An 18,243-nucleotide genomic window follows, 5' to 3' on the forward strand; every position below is an offset into this window, starting at 1 on the left:
ATAAACAGGTTTCAAAGTTTAATCTCTAAGGTTCAGTCCAGAGCGTGGCATGTTCCAATGTTCAGGTGTACATGTATGAATCAGACTTCAGAATAATTCAGGTGCTTCTCAGGAATTACCTGTACCACAGTCAGCTTTGTTAATCATTATCAAGTATTGTCAGTCATCTTTACTGAATTTCTTGGTGCAGCTCATATGGTAAGCATTGTATTACAGTGGTGCCAATGTTCTAATAAAAATCCCCTAATAGATCCAATCTTTTCCAGCCAACCAATATTTTGAAAAACAATGTAATTCTAAATTTTGGGTCAGTGTGTTGAAGGATTTGGGTCCAACAAGTGAAGGATTTTGGAGAAATGCTTAATATGTTACTGTGATTACAGCAGAGATCTGAAAGCATTCCATTGATTAAATTGTGCTGTTGGAGAACTAAAATATCTGGGTGCTGAATTCTTAAAAGTTAGCTTTTATTTCTCTCATTTTGAGGTTTATATATTAATCAGTACTATGGTATGCAGAGTCCTTTGCTGATTTCTACAATCAAGAGGTAAAATCCAGTTTTGATATGGTGAAATAAAAATTATTAATCCACTTTCTTCAGAAGTCTCTTGAGATGTCAGTACATTAGCTTCTCAGTGACCTGATTTGGAGGTCATTCCATGGCTGTACTCCAGGGTATTTAGAAATTTTATTTTCCAGATGAAATTGAGTCAGGACTTTTGGATGTTGAGTATTCATTTTCCCTAGAAAATGTGGCTCTCAAATGGTCCTCAGAATTTAACCTTTCTCATATATTACTATAAAGAGGCATTTTATCACTTCTCAGCCTCTGGCTGAGGTAATCCAGCCAGGCTAAAAGTAGGTATTTTATTACTGTAATAATTTTAATACCCCTTTTGCACATCTTGTGCAATATTAGTTCATCAACAGAGCACTGTACTCAGGATTTCAAATTAAGATTTGGCTGTGCTTTGTAAAATGATATTAATGCTTTCCACTTCCCTGACTGTGCTAAAAATAATTCACTAATACGTGCCAGGACAGCATTTGCCTTTTCCACAGCTGCTTTATTCTGGCAACTTAAAAAGTCCTGCTGTCTGACAGGACATGGAAGGGTTTTTTTTCCACTCCTGTCCCACTTACTTTCAGCTCAGAAGCCTTTCACAGTTTGTGCCTAAAGCCACGGCTTTGCAGTCCGTGGTGTCAGTGTTCATCTCCTTTCTACACTGCAGCTGACAAAATCATCCAATTTTCTGTCAGTGTCTTTCAGCTTGATTTCATCTTCAATTTACTGAGCGTGCAGTCCTTTAGATGCATTTTAGCTCATCTGTATGTAGTTACTACATAAGTATTTCAATGTGGGCTTGAGAAAATCATAGATAATTCTTATACTTTCTATATTCCTCCTATTTTCCCTGTATTCTTCCTCCAAGGACATAGGCTTTTGATGCCTATACACTCTCATTTCTCTTATTACACTTTCTTTACAAATACAAATTCACAAATAGAAATTTTGTGTAATATTCTACCTAAACTCAAAAATGTTAGTTTTTAAAATATTTTGCATTTGTCCCCTTTTGCTTTTATGGTGCTGTGACACATAGTAACAACAACAGCAATAATAATAACAGTAATGTGGTAAAGCTTTGTAACTTTCTGATTTTAATACATTCCTTCAGACACAGATGAATGCTCCTTCCAGAATATTTGTGTGTTTGGCACCTGCAATAATCTCCCAGGAATGTTTCGTTGTATCTGTGATGATGGCTATGAACTGGATAGAACTGGGGGAAATTGCACAGGTAAGTCATTGCTTTTCAGAAATACATCAGCAAAAAGGGTGGCTTCTTAAATATGAAAATGAACAAGGTTTATTTGTAGTCATTTGGTGAATTATTTTTAAGACTCTACTTCAGTTTCAGCTGAAATTCACTTGCCTTTGAAACTTTCTAAGTTGTCCTGGGAAGTAAAATTATTCTTTTCTGTCCAGTGAGCAGATTTATGAATGTGGATTTTCCTGTTTTAGATATTGATGAATGTGCTGATCCCATTAATTGTGTTAATGGTCTTTGTGTAAACACTCCTGGAAGATATGAGTGTAATTGTCCTCCAGACTTCCAGCTGAATCCTACTGGAGTGGGTTGTGTGGGTAAGTAAAAGCTTCCGAAACTATCACTTTAAAAATCACTGCTTTTATGCAAATAAGATAGAAAATTAACGATTCCACAATTCTGCATATCCTATTATATAGTTTTTTTACCGTTGTCTCTCTCAACATCAATAACTATCAATGTTCTTGAAGTGCCAATGACCTCAAGAGCACAATGTTACCTCAGCTCCTCCTTCTTAGGTATGGAATTGCAGATGAATGCCTGCAGTTCTTTGCCTGGATCTTGGTGTGCAGCTGTAACCACGTGTGTTTTTTTACACAGATAACCGTGTGGGCAGCTGCTACCTGAAGTTTGGGCCAAGAGGGGACGGGGGCCTGTCCTGCAACACTGAGATTGGGGTTGGAGTCACTCGCTCCTCGTGCTGCTGCTCGCTGGGAAAGGCCTGGGGGAACCCCTGTGAGACCTGTCCCCCTGTCAACAGCAGTAAGGACACGTCCTCACCTTCTCCTGGTGCTGCCTTATTTCAGAAGGGGTGGAAAAGGAATTTACAGTCTTTTCCTGTGTTGCTGTACATTGGTCATTCGAGTCAAGTTTCCCTGTCAGAGGGACCAGGGGTGTGGACCTGAGCATCACAGACCTGACCTTTAGTCTTCTGTAACTGACTTGGTGCCTGTTCTCACACTAATAAATCAGTGCTGCCTTTAGGAGGCACTTCCCACCGGGCCAGGTGATACTTTAGGTGGTGTTGGGCATTTTATTTTGCTCTTTTTTCCCATTAAAAAAAAAAAAATTAAGAACTTTACAGATAAGAATAAAATAGAGTGCATGTGTCTGCTGGGCATGCTCAGCAGCTCCAAGCTGGTAAGGAAATAAATTATTTATGTTTAGAACTCAAATAATGGCTTTAATTTGAAGGGCTTCCTTATTCTCCAAAGCAGATTGTTGATAACTGCTATTATTTGTGTCTAAGTTGCTCTTGAGTACTTTAAAAACTATTCCTTAATGATAGTTATCAGCTTTCTAGAACTTTGAAGGTCTTCAATGAATAATGCAACACAAATGTCAAGTATGTTTTCTTTACATAACAATGGGAATTACAAGTTTGACACTTACCTTTATCAGTGGCATACTGACATCTCATATTAAGGAACTAATCAAAACAGAAATTATGTACCTCTGTAAGGACACAGTATGGAAAAATCAATATTGTGCTTGCCTCAAGAGTATCTGAATTATGGTAATAAAATAAAGCATAAGTCCTCATCTTACATTGGTTTTCTGTTAATCTAATGCACATGTTTTATTTACTGTGAATAGGTCAAAAAAAGTAGAAACCAAATGACTGTAGGGAAGAACAGCCATTAAAAACACAAGTGATATTTTATGATTCTGTTGTCATAATTTTATTTTTTATGAGACTGACATGTCTCTTGTTATATTTTACTTTAGCTGAATACAATACTCTCTGTCCAGGGGGAGAAGGATTCAGACCAAATCCCATCACTATTATTTTAGAGGGTGAGTTTCTCATAAATTACTGTGATGATTGATATAATAATAATAATAAAGGGGTCATCTTCGAAGAGGAACTGCATTTTTTCAAAAATCATTATATTTCGTGCAAAGCTAAAACAACTGTTTATGTGAATTGGGAAACAACATGAAAAGGCACACAGCAAAAGAATATTGAAGTCCAGCACCATTGCAGTAGGAAAACAATCTGGTGCATACCTTTTGTGTGCTTCCTTACTTTAACTGGATTTCAAAATTGGGCCCTGAAGGATAAGTTATTTATGAAAATTACAGCTCATCAGCAGAAAGTGCAACTGTCAGGAAATATTCATCAGGCAAAGCAGCTCTGGTTCCAATAAATGGGCAGAAGTGAGGAATTAGATGCCAAAATCCTGTAAACAGCAATGGAACATTGGGCTTAACAAGCTGAAACTGCTCCTTAAGGGCTGTTTGAATGGAAGAGAATGAGCATCTTATCCATGCATTCCTGGAGAGCAATTTAGAATCAAAAAAAAACAAAAAAAAAAACCAAAAAAGCCCAAAAAACCACACATGACAGTTCAAAGCTACTAGTTGGCAAAATTCCAGGGCAGTACTTAAATTCTCTTCTTTCTTTTCATTCCAGAATGAAAATATGGTGAGTTGTTTTTTTTTTCCCCCCTCTGTTTTCAGACATTGATGAATGTCAGGAGCTGCCAGGTCTCTGCCAAGGTGGGAATTGCATCAACACTTTTGGCAGCTTCCAGTGTGAATGCCCAAAAGGTTACTACCTCAGTGAAGAGACAAGAATCTGTGAAGGTTGGGTCCTTTAAAGCCTCTTTCTCTGTCACAGTGCAGTTTTTATGAAAACCATTACTTTTTAGCCTTAAATCCATAAGTGGGCGTGGTACACCCCACCCTTACCTAGAGTATTCCCTAAAATCATTATCTTTGGCACCAGTGATACAATTAGTACAAAGCTTGAAATGGAACACTTCAATATATTAATGTTTATTTTAGATATTGGACCTCAGCCATGTGTATTCAGCAGACTGAGGGTTTATTAATGATTTCTTGCTTCATATCCTGCAAGTGTTATGATGCTCTCTGCATTTTGGATGTGAGACTACCAGTTTAATTTACTCAATATGATGTAAAGTTCATACTGGTTTTCCTTTTGTGTTTGAGATTTTTTGTAACTGTTAAAAACCAAAATTGTAAATTGACCCTAAACAGTGACTAACTCTGCTCTGAGAAGAAGGTGTGAATGTCTTTTGTGAAGTTGATTTCACTGGCAAGTTAAGAACTTAGAGTTTATTCAGTATGTTGTCTGGCACTTAAGAGAACTAAGCCTAAACTTAGAGGCTAAAATCAGAGCTGTATTTTTCAAGCAATTCTTTAAATGAAGGATTTTTGTTACTTAGCTTGGTTTATTATGGTTGTATTTCTCAGAAATATTTGCTTGGCCTTGGACCTCCTCTCCCTCGTTAACCGGAGTGTTTTTTCTTGTTTTCTAGATATTGATGAGTGTGTTGCACACCCTGGTGTCTGTGGTCCTGGCACCTGCTACAACACCTTGGGGAACTACACCTGCATTTGCCCACCTGAATATATGCAGGTGAACGGAGGACACAACTGCATGGGTATGCAAAATGTCATCTTTACTAGAAGATTATCAGGCTGTGTGAGGCCCAGACCCTGTACTTTGTGTTTATTTTGACTATTTTTAGCTCCCAGCTGGTGTCATGTTGTCAGAAAAGAGACCCCTGTGATTGGCCTGCAGCATTTAGGGCCTCTTACTCCCTAACAGGGCTCACTGTTCACTGGTTTATTTCAGCTGATCATTTCTAAATGGTGGGGTTTACCATATAAATGTATCTGTTGAGTATTTACACTGTGTTTATGATTTCTTAGAAGTTTGTCTTTTTCCCCCTTGTGTCTTTAAATGAAGACAAAATATGTCACACAAGTCTGAAACAAAGACTGTGGATTACATCAATCCTTAAATTATTTTTTAATGCCTGTGTTTATGTTGCATTCAGAAAAATGAGTTAATGAATCTTGTCTGGTTTGGTAGGGGGTTGATATTTACATAATATCACAATTATCATAATGTTGGTTACTTAATAAGTGCTTCTTTTCTCACATCCAGACATGAGGAAAAGCTTTTGCTACAGAAGCTATAATGGAACCTCGTGTGAGAATGAACTGCCCTTCAATGTGACCAAAAGGATGTGCTGCTGCACATACAATATTGGGAAAGCCTGGAACAAACCTTGTGAGCCGTGTCCAGCTCCAGGAACAGGTAAAGCCTTCTGTGGCCACCCCATTTTGTTACTTTCTTTGCTTATCTGCTGCTTTGACCTATTAGCTAAAGTTAACATTTCATCCCAAAAGAACTTTTACTGAGCAGTAAAACTGGTGTTGAAGATACTGGCTGACCAGAGATACCTCCTGTCTAGTGTGTCCTCCAGGATAATTAATTTAGGAGAGTGTAATTTTTAGTTCTTGGTAGTTGGAGACACGTTTATCCTGGTAGTCCTAGTCTGTCAGAACATCAAAAATGGGTTTTGTACTGAGTGTAGGAAGCCTTTTTAGGTTTTTCAGCTGTCTCATGTTTGATCTATGATCTGCTTGGTTGCATTTACATTTCCTCTGCTGAAGGTGACTGAACTTGAAAAATTGCCCAGTAAGTGTGGCATTGCAACAGGAAGTAAAAAACTCTCTTCCATAAATGGAGGTGAAAATAATAAAGAACAGTTTGTTTTTAGTCAGTCTTTATGGAATTGTTTTCCTAGAATAAGACATCCCTGAAAGCTCAACTCAGAAAAGTCATTGGTGGGAGAATCACTAACTCAGAGGGAAACCTGACATCCACTGAAAAAAGAAAAAAGGCATCCATTTGAAAAAAAGAAAAAAGATGCTTAGATAAAACTAAAAAAATCATGTGCCTGTTTTGTACAAACACAGTTTGTTGTTTAATGTACTTGCCCCAGGTTTACTGGTTTAGTGTCACGTAATCTATGCCTCTGGTGCTATGATTTTAATGTCATTTATGATTTTAGTGTGAAGAGTTCATTACTTCCATTCAAAGTGGTTTATCCTGGTGATTTGAGGTAAACAACAGATAATTTAAGAAAGATTTTCCCTCACAGTAAAGAGGAGGAAAATAGGACTGAAAAGAAGAGAAAACTGCCTTTTCCTTCTTAAATAGGAGGAGGGAGAATGAAGGAATGCTCCTAGCAGTCAGGAATGGGAAATGGAAATAAGCTTGAGAGGGGAAATACATGTTTGCTACCACAGAGAGCTCATGAAATTCTTTCCCATAGTCATTTATCTAAATGTCATAAAATTGTCACCATGGTGACAACATGATGAGAAGAGTACAGCAAACTGCTGGCAGGGATTCATGCAATTAATGCTCTTGGGTGGAATAAAGAATTCTCCTTTTAGATTTCTGACACTCAAATTCTCAAAAACTCCTGCAGCTTTTAATGATTTGTTAAAACCAAAATTGCTTGGTATTGTGCAAGCATTAGTTATGGGGTTCAAATATTTTCTGAAATATTTCAACGTTGCATTGTTAGCGTTTCTAAATGACTTTACTGTTTTTGCAGGCATGGTTGAACCTTTTTCACCATGAAAAGGGATTATGTGGGGGATCAAACACAACTTCCAAGTGGAAATGGTTGAATAGCTGCACTTGTGTTCTATAATCAGTTGTTTTGCAATCTGGGTGAGGGCTGCACATCACAGACAGGGGTTGGGGCACACTGACCTTACCCACGTCACCAGACTGAGCCCAGTGGCTCATAAAGAGCATTATTCTGCCCTGATGAGGATTGCAAGTGAACTTCACATGGCCACGCATTTGCCTTTTTTCCCTTGGTGAACAGAGCCCTTTCTTCCTTTTTTCTCTGTTTATTCTTAGCAATCAGTCTCTGTTTGATGACTTTAAGTAGTAAAGACTGTTTTGTTTGGTTTTACACATTATGCAGATCATAACTATTAGCATACAGACTTTAACCAGAAATAATAGTCCTTTTTTGTTAGGTTTTTTACCCAAAGAAGGGTAGAAAGCTGCTTCACTGTTACAAGGTAATGAAGAATGTACAGAACTCTTCCATGGTTTGGTAAATTCAGGAGTGCCTGATCTCAGTTTTTTTCCTGTTAGGTGACAGATCTTTTTGTCCTAAAATATTGTATAGTTATAAGTATATGTGGTTTTGAAATATTTTTAAAAGTCACTGATGCAAAGCCAAGCTTCCAGAAGGTAAATCTCTGGCATGCTTTTATGTGGGCATTTTGGCAATTTGTATAAAGACATTTTCATACAATCCTTACCTAATTATATACCCTTTCTCTCCACAGTAAAGACTGGGGAAAAAAGTGTGAAAAGCTGAATTCACTGAAATTCATGAAACATGGAGTTAGCATAATAGATCTAAAGAGGTTCTGCAGTCCTTGGAGGATCCTTCCTCATCCTCCCAGACCTGATGTGTTTTATTACGGAAGTAGGTGATCACACAGGTGATCCTAGTGTCCCACTAGGACAGGGTAGTGAGCACAGGGCTCTGTTTTTTTCTGGGATATTTACTCACAGGCTTACTAACAGCAGTAAATGGCATAAATCTCCTTGCAGAAAAGAGCTAAGTTGCTAAGCCTCAAATCTTACACATAAGTAGTATGTAAAATATATTAGTGTATTATTATAGTAGCATGTATTAAAGATGTATCTATGGAAGGGCAGTAAATTGCTGGATGGTAAAGCACTATGGGAGACAGCTCTGTAGCCCTTTACCCTGCACTGCAAGAATAATCTGGGTGAACATTAAGCAGACATTAAAGAGTAGGACAGAAGAAAGTAGAAAATGCTGATGTTCAGATACACTGGATCCTGCTTGGCTTAGAGAAATGACCAAGTATGTCTGAATGTGGGAAAAAGATTTTGCCAAATATCATTCTGAGCAGTGCTTAACTAAATTTTCTAAAACTGGGGATGTTTGGTGTAAAGGAGGCAAGAATTATTCAGTTTATAATGGTAGTTAAACTTTTCAGAATCATGTGCTGCTGAGGAGCTGCCATTAAAATGTAGATGACAATAAACTGAAACTACAGCCAGTAAAGACTATAACTGCTCCAGATTAAAGAGCATTACTTGTAAGAATACAGAAGGAGCTCTTTGTCTTTTCAGGCTTTGGTGCTAGAATAATTTGTCAGCATTTCAGGTTTAGAGACAAATCAAAGGCAGGCTCTATACTCTTCCTTCTGTTGGGTAAAGAGGTTTCCTGTAAGTCCTCAGCAGCACCAGCAGTGGACCAAGCACTCATGGAGGTCTCCAGATATTAAACTTCCAGAAACCCTTTGAATTTTATGTCAAATCAGATGTTTTTATAAGTGTTACTCACTTTCTTGAAGGATATTTCACATTAACCTAATGGCCTGACTGTAGAAATAACCCGCCACACACCTTGAAATGCTTCCTTGGCTGTAGTTTGGAAACTGAATATTGAAACTTACTTTTTCTGGATAATTTGAATGCTGATAGGATCTAAAAAGGTGCTGAATAGTGGCTGCATGGTTTTTGTTTGCAAACTGCTCATTCAAACTGGTTGTGTCTTCACACTGGAATTGCTTCATTTCCCTCAAACAGGTACACATTCCTCTGGTAGTATTATGCAGTTTTGACATGCTTATAGTTGTAGGCCTCTCATTTTTTATATTTCTACCTAGATAAAAAATTATTGCTGTAAATGTGTAATAACTTTTTGCCTGGAGAGCACTGTTCTGCCGCTAAAACCTCATCTGCAAAAATTAGAAGAATCCATGATAGAAATTTTTCTCTGTATGTTGCAAACCCACTCAATTTCAAACACCTAGAGAACTGTAGGTTAATTTATTTTACACACCAAGCATTTCCCACTCTGCAAATGCAAAAAGAGGATATAGGATATAGGATATAGAAGGAGCATATTAAAAAAATGTGGGGCTTTTGGAGCATCTCTTTTTAAAGTCTCCATTCTGCTGAACAGTTCAGAGGAACTGATCTGCAGTAATTCCACAGAAAATAAAATAGATAGTATTGTAAAAGGAGCATAGGTACTGGTAAATTATATTTATTTCTCATATTTGATGCTTAAAAAACAGGAATAAACCTTAAGGGCTTCTGTTAAAAAAACCAACAAAACAAAACCAAAACCTGATTGTATGACTGAATTCTCAAATCATATTTACTCATATGCCAAAATCTGCAAAAAAGATTTGAGGAAAGTATGTTGCTATTTCAATTTGCATTAGTTTAATGGCAGTCTGAGTTTTCAATAGAAGCTATAGAAGAGGCAATTGCTCTCCTGAGTAGATTTGGCTTAAAACAGCTCTGAGAAGACTGTGGTTAACTCTTGGGAGATTTATGCATTCCCTGAAAATGCATTGCTCTATATTTTGCTCTAGTTGAATTCAAGAGCCTATGTGGAAATATTCCTGGCTTCACTTTTGACATCCATACTGGAAAAGCTGTTGGTAAGTTTCACCACTCTTTATTTTATCCTAAAATTGTTTTGCATAATGTTTTTGTGCCTGCATAATGTTAACTAAAATAAGCATTTCATATCTTAAAGTGGTTACATTTCATTTTGGAGTTACAGTGGTGACACAAATTGCAACCAGTTTTTATGTAAAATGTTTCCTTTTTGTTTTTAACTTCTACATTTTGTTGTGGTATTTTGTTCACCTGCCACCATTCGAGTTCATGATTTTGAGTTTTAATCAATAAGTTAAAAAGCTTTGCCTTCAAAAATACTGTGGAGCTTCTCTGCAGGATTGTGAGTTTTGCATCTTGGCCAGTATTTAGTGTAGCTCTGTTTTGATCACTTCCTGAACTTCACGTGCCATTTTCTGTCATAATGGGCATGTGTGTGGTTTTGTAACCTGTGTGTAATTTCTGTGGATTAAAGGGAACGTCTCAGCTCATTTTTAAACACAGTGAAAATGAGAATCCTTGCAGTGTGTAAAGACATGATGAACTCTACTTAAAAGTAGCTCCTCTGCCTTTCAGACATTGATGAATGTAAGGAAATCCCGGGAATCTGTGCCAATGGAGTTTGCATCAATCAGATTGGCAGCTTCCGCTGTGAGTGCCCCACTGGATTCAGCTACAATGACCTGCTCCTGGTCTGTGAAGGTGATTTGAAATTTGGTTATTTTCTCCTTAGCCCCCTTAAGCTCATCCTAAAGGGAAAGGGAACATTTAATTCATGTGGTTTTCAAAATCTAAGAGACAGACTGTGAGCTTTTGTAGGGCTCGAGGTTATAAATCAGTTTAAGTGCTTGTCTTTATTACTGCTGCACAAGCACCTAATAAAATTTGTTTTCTGTAAAGCCCTAAATAGGTAGTCAGTGCTTTTGTTTTGTTTATTTTAGGGAGAAAATTTAATTTTTGTTCTTAGAACTTCTCAAAAAAAGTATCTTGGATTTTTTTCCAACTTGTGTCTCTTCTGCTACAGTTTTAGAGGCAGAGATACTCATAGAAACTGATAAAGTTTTGTGTGTTGTAAAGCCAGTAGGAGATTTGTCATTTGTTCAAGAATTTTGTGCTAACATGTGCAACCTCAAAAGTTGCAAACTCTGCCACTTATTTTTTCAGCCTAAAGGCAAAGAGGAAGATTTTTTATTAATACAAAAATTGCTTAAGGCAGATGTTGCAGATTTCCAGAGTGACTTTGATGCGTGGTAAGTTGGATTTGTGGGATCCTCTTTCATCCAAAAGGTGACATGGGTGAATGGTGCTGATTTTGCTTTTTGTGTGCATTCCCAGCACGCAGGGCTGGAGGTCAGGCTGCTGGGGCTTTGTGTAGGACTGAGGTTTCCTCTCGCACAGACAGACAGTGAGTAAATCTGAGGCAGGGGTGGTTTCTGATGCCTGAACTCTTGGTTTTTCAGACATTGATGAGTGCAGCAATGGGGACAGCCTGTGCCAGAGAAATGCTGACTGTATCAACAGCCCTGGGAGCTACCGCTGTGAATGTGCTGCTGGCTTTAAACTGTCACCCAACGGTGCCTGCGTCGGTAAGAAATCAGATGACTTTTCTCTCCTGTTTTTACCTCACCAATGGTGTGCATGTGTTTCTCTCAGCATCCTTTATTTTCTGTTACCCTTGTGCATTCTGCTGTTTTGATTTATAGCCACATTTCTCAGTAAAAGGAAAGAAAAAGACAGAGTGATGTTTTTGAGGGACACTTCCTAGGTGTCACCCAAATCCTGAGAGTAGTTTTATCCTCAAGGTGTGTAGGCAAGCACTTCCTGTAAAATTAAGCTCTCTTACGATTCAGATTAGCTTACAGATAGTTTTGAATCTGGTTTTAATCATAACAACAGATTGTAAAAACATTATTTATGTAAAACGAGGATATAATGGAGGTCAATAGCGTGCACCATGTGTTTTGTGTTTTTGTTATAGATCGCAATGAATGTCTGGAAATTCCTAACGTTTGCAGTCATGGCTTGTGTGTGGACATGCAGGGAAGCTACCAGTGCATATGTCACAATGGCTTCAAGGCATCCCAAGATCAGACTATGTGCATGGGTATGGAGGGAAAATACTTTCCTGTGTGTGGTTGTTTTTGGTTCCCCCCCCCCCCCCCACCCTTTGCAGCAGGGAAGATGAGTCTGATTTTTTCAGTAGGTTGTACTGACATTAAAAAACTAATTCAGGCATTTCTAGGGGTTTTTTTTTGTGATTAAAGGCTGTGAAGTTGTCCTTGGAGGGGAAAAATTCATTTGAGAAAAAAACAGAACAAAACAATTCGTTCTGAGATAGCTCCACATTACTGAAGAAACACTTCCAGAGGAACACATCATAGTGACTTACTCAACAGAGAGTTTTATAGGATGTATAGAGTGATAGAGCTTGGAGCTAAAACCACACATTTTCCAATGATTTAAATCTATTGAGTTCATGTGTCATTTAAAAAACCAGAATCCCCCTTTTAATGTAACTTTATACTAATATCATGTGAAATTGATGACATCATAGAGATGATACAAGAAATTAGATTGAACAGTAAGAATGTTCATGTTCTTTTCATTCATAATCTTAGTTCTTAATCTGTTTAGTTCTGCAGGGTTTTAAAATGAAAAGGTGATGCATTTCAGCTTTAAACAGATATTTAAAACCTATTCCTGTTGTAATACATGTTCATATTTGCCCACAGTCTTCTCGTCTTTAAACTAAGTCACATTTGTCAGACGCTCAGAGGAGGATATTTGGAAAAGTGACCTGATTTGACAACACAGAATTTTGAAGAACTAGAACTAGCAGGACAAAATCTCAATAGCTTCCAGATCCCCATGAAACTCCAGAAATTACTGTAACACACAGGAGACATTGAACTTTAGTGCCTTTTAAAAATGGATGTTTGCAGAAGTTTTTAAGCAGTCTTTGTAATTCTGGATGTGATATTGATATTATCCATTTACTTATATGAATTGAATTATATTTTCAACAGCTTTTCATGGGCTCTGAGGTACAATATGTACACAACAATTGATCATTTCAGGGCTGTGATGGCCAATCCTTCATATTCAATCCTGATCACTTGTATATGTTAAAGAAATTAAGAAACGTTAGTATGGAAAACAAAAAGGTGGAATGCCTTCAGATAACTGCACATACACATTTAGTTTTACATACGACAGTACCTTTTATTTTAAAATACATACAAAATTACATCATGTTGTGTTTTTCTCTGTGTACTGAGAAGCTGTAAAAATCTGTAGCATAAACACAAAATGTGACAGATGAAACGAGGGACCAAAGTTTAGGATGCTACAATTGTGCACAGAGAACACATCACCCATACCTGGGAAAACCAGTTCCCACCTGCAGTTTGTCTCTCCTTGCAGATGTTGATGAGTGTGAACAGTATCCATGTGGAAATGGAACCTGCAAGAACACAGTTGGATCATACAACTGCCTGTGTTATCCAGGATTTGAATTAACTCGTAATAATGACTGTGTGGGTAAGAGACCTAATCCAAGCTCTTGTTTTCATTGCTGCTAGATTGGCATGTCAAGGAGAACAGTGAGTAGATAAAAAGAAGAGATGCCAGGGTATGAATAAAGTTAATTGAGTGCAGTAGCTTCTGCTGTAACCAGCCCTAGAGATTAATCCTTTCTATCATGTTTTAAACTAATTAAAAGATTTTTTTAATTACAGCCAATTGAGATAATATAATATACTAAATATCTGGACTGCTGGGGCAACTTTTAGTTCACTGAAGTTTAAATGCATCTCTCAACTCCTTTAGAGTACCTTGGTATTTACAGCACATCTCTGGCTACAGGCACAGTCCACAGGCACCTCTTGTTCTATCCCACCACCAGTGCTGCCTCATGAATTTCAAATAATTCCTTTATTTCACTGTTTTGCTTGACTCTTGCACAGGGTGAGAAAGAAGACCAGCAGTAAGAAAGCCAGGAGAGCTGATCTGCTCTCCTAAAATGGACATCTGCTGACCTGCCAGATCTGCTCTCCTAAAATGAGCAAAATCATGCAGAGCTGACACAGGCATTGCTATTTTGCATTCCCTGAAGTACAGGGCACCAGAGTATCTGATGGGTTTGGACTGCTTTAATTCCTGGGTTCTTGTGATGAAGCAACCAACACCTTCCTGGGCTGATAAACAGGCTCACAAACCTGAGATCTCCTTTGTGCAGAGCATAAGCAAAGAAAAGAGGGAGGCTTTAAACTCCTTCCTGCTGCAGAAGGAAGACACAGCAAAGTCTTCAGCTTCAGGATAGAACTAATACATCTTTTAAAAAGCATTTGAAATCCTCTTCTTGTCCAGGAAAGAAAAAAAATTGAAGTAACAAGAATGTTCTGCAAAGGACAAGTTTTTCTCATAGCTTGATGCTTATCCGAAATCCTTTTCATTTATTCTTCCTCATCCATAGTTTTCCTTCTGCAGTGCTCCTTTAAGTCTGCATTACTGAAGTAACCCTACAAAATAACAAGAATTTGAAAACATCATTTCCAGAACTGCAACTAAGGAGAAAATCATCCTGTAAAAAGCAATTTACATAGTCCAAAACTTGAAATTGGCAGGGTTTTTAGGAGGAAACTCAAGTGCATATGGATCCAGATAAAATCTAGAACCCCCCATGTAACATTTTCTCCTCTGTTGGTAGACTTGGTGTCATGCAGTCCCTTAGCAGTAATTGAATGTCTCCAGATGCAGTAACTGAGTAATGCTAGAAGCCTGGAAATGGTAATACCCTATAAAAAAATTGCGGTTTAATTAGAATGTGCATCTTAATGCTCAAGTGAGAGTTACTTTCCTCTGGCTGTCAGCTGATTTCTTGTTGCTACAAAATGCACCTTTTCCACAGAAATACTAAGCATTGAAACTTGTGTGTGTTCATAACATACTGTATATAGTGTGCTGGGACTCGACTCTCAATTCTTGGGTTCAATTTTTAATTTTTTAATTTTTTTTTAATCAGATGTTGATGAGTGCAGCTCCTTTGGTCAGGTGTGCAGAAATGGACGGTGTTTCAATGAAATTGGTTCTTTCAAGTGTTTGTGTAACGAAGGATATGAGCTCACTCTGGATGGCAAGAATTGTGTTGGTAAGTATGAAACCACATGATGTTCAAGTACTCGTGAGCTGAAGTAAACTAATACCTGCCATGCAGAGGGAAGCAACAGTCTGAATGTCTAAATATCAAAAGAGAATGATGGGGACTGAAATGAAAACACTTTTTTTTTAATAGTTGTTGGTCTTCAAGCAATTAATTGCCTTAGAAAAAGAAAATTAGTACAGAACCCTTCAGTGATTTTCATGTTTTGTTACCATAAGAATTACAATATTCTAAACCTTTCTTGATTTCCTCCATTCCCCAAAGATACCAACGAGTGTGTGGCACTGCCTGGCTCGTGCTCTCCTGGTACCTGCCAGAATTTGGAAGGCTCATTCAGGTGCATCTGTCCACCAGGATACGAAGTAAAAAGTGAAAGTTGTATTGGTAAGGCAAGTTGTAACTGTTGCTCCTGAGCAATTTAAGAATTTGTATGTGGTTCTAATTGGGTGGAAAGCAGTTGTACACCCTAATGGTTGTTAATGTTTCCTGACTGAAGGTGACAGGGAATGTCACCTTAAGTCGGGAAACATTAGGTATGAAAAGTATGAAGGTATAAAAAGTCCTCAGGAAGAGATTTTAAAAAGGGAGGCAGAAGAATATTTTGTATAGTACTCTATTTTGAACATTGATGTCTTCATTAATGCAAAGAAAAATATGTCACAAAAGAACACAAGCTCACCACCCTTCTCAAGGTGAAGGAAAAAAGGGAAGTTTATTTTCTGACTCCAACATTTATAGTTTTCCAAAAGTGACGGTGGATTGGAGGGTGACAGTGCCACCTCTCCAATGACACTGGTCAAACCAACAGTCCATCAAATTTCTCCTCCTCCATAAAGGAATGCACAACAATGAGTTATTTACAGAAAGTGTGTGATAAAGTTTACTACAAAAATGTCAACATCAGAAGGCTCAGAAAATCTTAAAAAACCAGGGTGACAAAAATACTTTTTAAAAAGGAAGTATTTTATCTTTCAGTGACTTTTGAAAAAATATAATTCATATAACAGGTGTTCTCACTGTATTTATGTAATTTTTACAGAAGGTAATTATTGTCAATCAATGCATGAACTAAGCATTTGGTTTCAGAGGGAAATGAAGTTTAAAAATCTTGATGAAGTTATGGTGCTTATAGGAACAATCAGTTAAGTCAGTTTCTTCTAACAATAGGTTTCTGATTTCAATGTTATTATTTATATAATGTCTCTAAATTGCTGAGATTCCCAGGAGGAGAAGGAGGATACAGCAGACCAGTCATCAGTTTTTATGTTCTAGCTTGTTCATACAGGTCTCACTTATAGCCTTGAATGCCATTCAGGAGCTGAATGTCACACACTGAACTAAGATTTGCTGTGGCAGAGGGCAAGAAATAAATCCAGATTACAAATTGCTTTTCCAACAGAGCAAAGCATGGGATACTGTGAATTTATTGGGCATTTAAGATTTGACTTACTGCCACCTAATCTGTGTGGCTGCAGGAACAGGAACCATTTTGAACTTTCTGTCTTGAACAACAGGGTTTATTTTTCTAAGCCCCAGAGTTCTCTCAGCCACTTGTATCATGCCACCAATATTCAGTTTGCCTGCCAACCTCATGATTTCTTTTGGCAGCTGCTAGCTCCACATTAGCAGTTATGTTTGAGGTGAATTCAAATCATCTACAGTTCTAAAGTCATGAATGTAAAGTAAAGAAAGCTTTTGGTTTTCAAGGAATGTTACTGTTTATGGCCACTTTAGTACCTTCTCAGAATCTATGTTTTTGAGAACATTAGTGACTGCCAGACAGATTTTTGCCCAAACTGAATGGAAGGGGCTTGCTTGCATTCTTTTGTCATTCTGCCACGTGTCCAGAAAATCTGAAGCCAGATCTCCTAGGAAATGCCCAGATTATCACATGTGATTGCACTAAAACTTAGATTAATATTTTGACAGCCCTTGCAGCAGATGTTCCCCATTACTCTCCATTGATGTTGCATGCAAACAGCTTTATGAGAATCTATTACTGCTGTCTGTGATGTGAAGGTTGGCAGTGGCTGATTGCTTTGTGAGCTCAGGGTGATTATATGCAGAAGAAAACAGAACTGGGGCCGCAGAAATATTCCTACCTTTCACCTACCCATGTGATATATTCCCTTCCATTGTACAGGAATAAAGGGGAAAGGACTTGTTTACTTCCACAGCCTGGCTAGTCACCTCTCCATCGTGGCCACAGAAAGAGCCTTAGCACCAAACCATTCATTGCAGTAATAATGAGCACTTCAAGAGAGCAACTTTGCTGTGCAGCTGAATTGCTGAGCTTTGTGTATTAACAGCTATCACAGCAAGTGGGAAATTATTTACCATTTTCTCTGAAATAAGCTGATTTGGAATGCTTCACACAGAATGTAGCCTGGGAAGCTACTGCAGAGTTCAGCCAAATGCCAGATTGTGCTGCAGTGGTTTGTCCATGTGCTGTACCTAATAGCAATTTCTGAAAGTGGGACTCAAGGTAGTATTTTTCAGATATTACACCACAGATTCTACTCCACCTCATTTCTTCCTTCACTCCACTTATATTTTCCAAATAATGAAGATTGTATTTCCATTGTTTTCTTACCTGCTGAAAACAGGGCGGTTTTCTAAAATTCAGAACAGCAGGGCAGAAATGGCGCTACAAATTTGAGTATTCAATGTCCATGGAGCTAATTTTCATGGAGAGAGCCTTGTTCCTGCCCATTCTTTGGTCAAGCTCAGTGTGGCTTTTATTGTAGAACACTTATATAGCCACAGGCTTCTGTGATGGTTCTTCCAGTATTCCTTACTGAAAGACTCAAATAGCATTGTACTTTGAAGATTAACAAAATGCATCTAATAATTTATCAGATTATAATCACCTTTAAAAATTACCTTAGCAAGGCAGTTTATATATTCTTTTAGTATTTGTAGAATATGATAAGTCAAAATATAGTTTTGAATAATAGATATGAAAAATTAAGTGTCTCTTAATATATTATTTTTCCTGCTTT

The 18,243-nt window shown here is 37.7% G+C and overlaps 1 protein-coding gene across 2 annotated transcripts in view; it reads left to right on the forward strand.

Moving 5' to 3' along the window:
* Positions 1–18,243, forward strand: part of FBN2 (fibrillin 2) — a 123,011-nt gene that overhangs the window by 86,296 nt on the left and 18,472 nt on the right. For both annotated transcript variants that reach the window (XM_066568754.1, XM_066568753.1), the window contains exons 35-48: positions 1,680–1,802; positions 2,027–2,149; positions 2,433–2,594; positions 3,561–3,629; positions 4,296–4,421; positions 5,120–5,245; positions 5,755–5,907; positions 10,053–10,121; positions 10,657–10,782; positions 11,541–11,666; positions 12,059–12,184; positions 13,504–13,620; positions 15,104–15,229; positions 15,506–15,625. In XM_066568754.1, coding sequence (XP_066424851.1) covers positions 1,680–1,802; positions 2,027–2,149; positions 2,433–2,594; positions 3,561–3,629; positions 4,296–4,421; positions 5,120–5,245; positions 5,755–5,907; positions 10,053–10,121; positions 10,657–10,782; positions 11,541–11,666; positions 12,059–12,184; positions 13,504–13,620; positions 15,104–15,229; positions 15,506–15,625 — 1,692 coding nt within the window. The remainder of the gene's footprint in view (positions 1–1,679; positions 1,803–2,026; positions 2,150–2,432; positions 2,595–3,560; positions 3,630–4,295; positions 4,422–5,119; positions 5,246–5,754; positions 5,908–10,052; positions 10,122–10,656; positions 10,783–11,540; positions 11,667–12,058; positions 12,185–13,503; positions 13,621–15,103; positions 15,230–15,505; positions 15,626–18,243) is intronic.

The sequence above is a fragment of the Molothrus aeneus genome, chromosome Z (genome assembly GCF_037042795.1).
Source record: "Molothrus aeneus isolate 106 chromosome Z, BPBGC_Maene_1.0, whole genome shotgun sequence".
Taxonomy (NCBI): Eukaryota; Metazoa; Chordata; class Aves; order Passeriformes; family Icteridae; genus Molothrus; species Molothrus aeneus.